Below are 2472 nucleotides of genomic sequence, written 5' to 3'. Positions count from 1 at the left end.
TCAGATTAATTTGATTAGAAGCCTGGGCTATTACCAATTTTCTCTAAACAAGAAAGAGTGAGAAGTCTGAAGAACTTACCAAGTATCTAGGATTTTCAAAGTTTTCCTCGCCTCCTTTTCCCTTACACTTTTATTCTCTGTTTCCTTATTTAATAATTTTATGGATCAGATAAACATGTTCTGTTTAAGCAGTTATTCCTAAAGATAAATTTGTAAATCTTATTACAAAGAAGTGTTCGTTTCATGTCAGGCTTGTTGTAAAATACAAATCTCATTCCACCAAATTAAAAAGGAGAAACAGACTCCTTGATACCTTGGTACTTCTGTTTGCAGAAGGCTCAGAAATGTGTTACATATTCAGTTTAGTGATCATTATGTATGAAGCTTACTGTTCAACACAACATTTATTTTTTTTAGTAAACTTCTTATACGGTTACATTGATTCTAAAGTTATACCTGCTCCTTCCACCTATAAACACAAGAGAAATCCAAAGATAATGTGCTTATGGGCAGACAAGTGACTTCATAAAATAGTATCTTTGTTTTCAATATCCACCCCAACCTACACATTAAATTTGTTAAATCAATTATTAAACATTAAATTAACCTCTGGCCCATGAAGCCATAGGGCTCCCCACAAGTGTTGGGAAATTTCGTGGCAGGGGAGCAGTGGCAATTAATATTGCCACTCCCTGCTGCCAAAATCCCAAGCCCCACTCAGTGAGTTGGAGCTGGGCAACAACTCTTCCTCCACACAGCTGGATTGAAACCAAGCTGTCCCCTGCCCCTCTCTGCACAGCCGGATTGAGCCCTGCTGCACCTGCCCTGGGTGCTGAATTGGGTCTGCTGGCCAAATCCAGCCCATTGCGGGACCAGGCATTGCCCATCTGGCCTGCTTAACAAAAAGGTTTGAGCACCGCTGATTTACATTCAAAATGATTATAACTTCTGGAATTGCAAGTTCAAGTCAAGATGACAGTCAATTTATGTCCATTAGTAAAGTAAAGAATCTGGCAAGAAGCATGCCATCTATCACATAAGAGGCAAAAATGAACGAAGTGCTAATAGTTTGGTTGTAAAGTAAAAAAAAACAAAAAAACTTAATGAAACACCTTTAAAAACCAAGAAAACCAAAAGTGTACTCTCTGCCACTTTTTCGATCCTGACCAACTTTTACTAGGAAGTTGTAGCACTATATGAAATTATTCAAACAGCAGCTTTCAGAGGTATCTTCTTCACAGCTTGCTTTGGGTTCTTCGCAGCTTGCTTTATGATTTGGGCTCAACATTATCATTGCTTTTCTCACAGTGCATTATCATTGTATGAAGCAGAAGAAACTCTAGAAGCACTCTAGCCACATCAAATTAAAAGACAGTAGTATTACTTACTCAAGTAGATCTGGGTCTAACCCCTCAGAAATCATCTTGTTTCTTATTGCCATAACAGGAACACCCTGGAGGGGGAGTAGGAGAAAGGCAGAAAAAGTTAGGTCTTACTACAGCCAAGTAAAGTAGAAAAGATCATATTCAGTGATTTACTATATTAATTGAAATACATCAGTTTAAGTTCATAGGAAAATAGGGCTCAAAGGAACCTGATGAAGTAATTTAGTCCAGCCTGCATTGAAGACAGGATCATCCCCGACTAAACCATCGCAGCCAAGCGTCTGTCTGACCTGCTCTTGAAAATTTCAAGGGATTGAGATTCTACAACACCTCTAGGTAGCCTGTTCCATTGCTTTATCATCTTCATAGTCAAGTAGTTCCTCTTAAACTCCAACCTAAATTTCCCCTGCTCCAGCCTGAGACCTTTGCTCCTATTCCTGTTCCCAACAGCCACAGAGAAAAAGCCCATCTCCATCCTCTCTATAAAATTGCCTTTCAACTACTTGGAAGATTTATCAAATCCAGTGTTGCTAAATCCCTGAAGTTACTGCACCCTGAATATTTCTCTGTCCTTTAATATTAGAAAAAGCAGGTGACATGGTACCTAGATTGTAATCACATTTACATATGTTTAAAAGTAAAGTTGACAATTTTGCACAAAAAGTTTTGAATACACTGTTTAACAGGGAGTGGCACTGGATCTTGAAGGTGCTGGTAACAGAATACAAGTCTTTCTTCTCTTAGGTGAGTGGGGCTCAACCTCTCTAGCATTGCAGGCTGGGCAGCTGGTACAGGGCCAGATTCCAAGGAGGGGCAGTGTGCTGGATCTCCATTGGCATGCAGTTGCTCTGTGTACAAATCCGGGATGTGGGACCATGTGATCTGGACCACAAGATGTCCCACTGCTCCAGAAAATCTGGTGGCAGGAGAGCATTAACTGCCATGGCTCTGGGAGCAATTAACATCACTACTGTTCCTCTGCTGCTGAGCCTCTGGAACCATGGGGAGCCCCATGGGCCAAATGACATAGCTTTTTGGGCCACATCGAGCCCATGAGCAGGAGGTTGAACACCACTGGCCTAGCCAG

At 40.9% G+C, this 2472-nt stretch overlaps 1 protein-coding gene across 6 annotated transcripts in view; it reads right to left on the bottom strand.

Annotated features, from left to right (window-relative positions):
- WASHC3 (WASH complex subunit 3) overlaps positions 1 to 2472 on the bottom strand; it is a 30021-nt gene that overhangs the window by 5283 nt on the left and 22266 nt on the right. For 5 of the 6 annotated variants that reach the window (XM_006019513.3, XM_006019514.3, XM_025198914.1 and 2 more), the window contains one exon: positions 1389 to 1453. In XM_006019513.3, the coding sequence (XP_006019575.1) occupies positions 1389 to 1453 (65 nt within the window). Of the gene's footprint in view, positions 1 to 95; positions 199 to 1388; positions 1454 to 2472 lie in introns of those variants that run through there. The other variant, XM_025198913.1, reaches the window with a different exon arrangement.

Source organism: Alligator sinensis, unplaced genomic scaffold, assembly GCF_000455745.1.
Source record: "Alligator sinensis unplaced genomic scaffold, ASM45574v1 scaffold74_2, whole genome shotgun sequence".
Lineage (NCBI taxonomy): Eukaryota > Metazoa > Chordata > Crocodylia > Alligatoridae > Alligator > Alligator sinensis.
The sequence above is the reverse complement of the archived record's forward strand: the minus strand, read 5'-3'. Positions and strand labels throughout refer to the sequence as shown.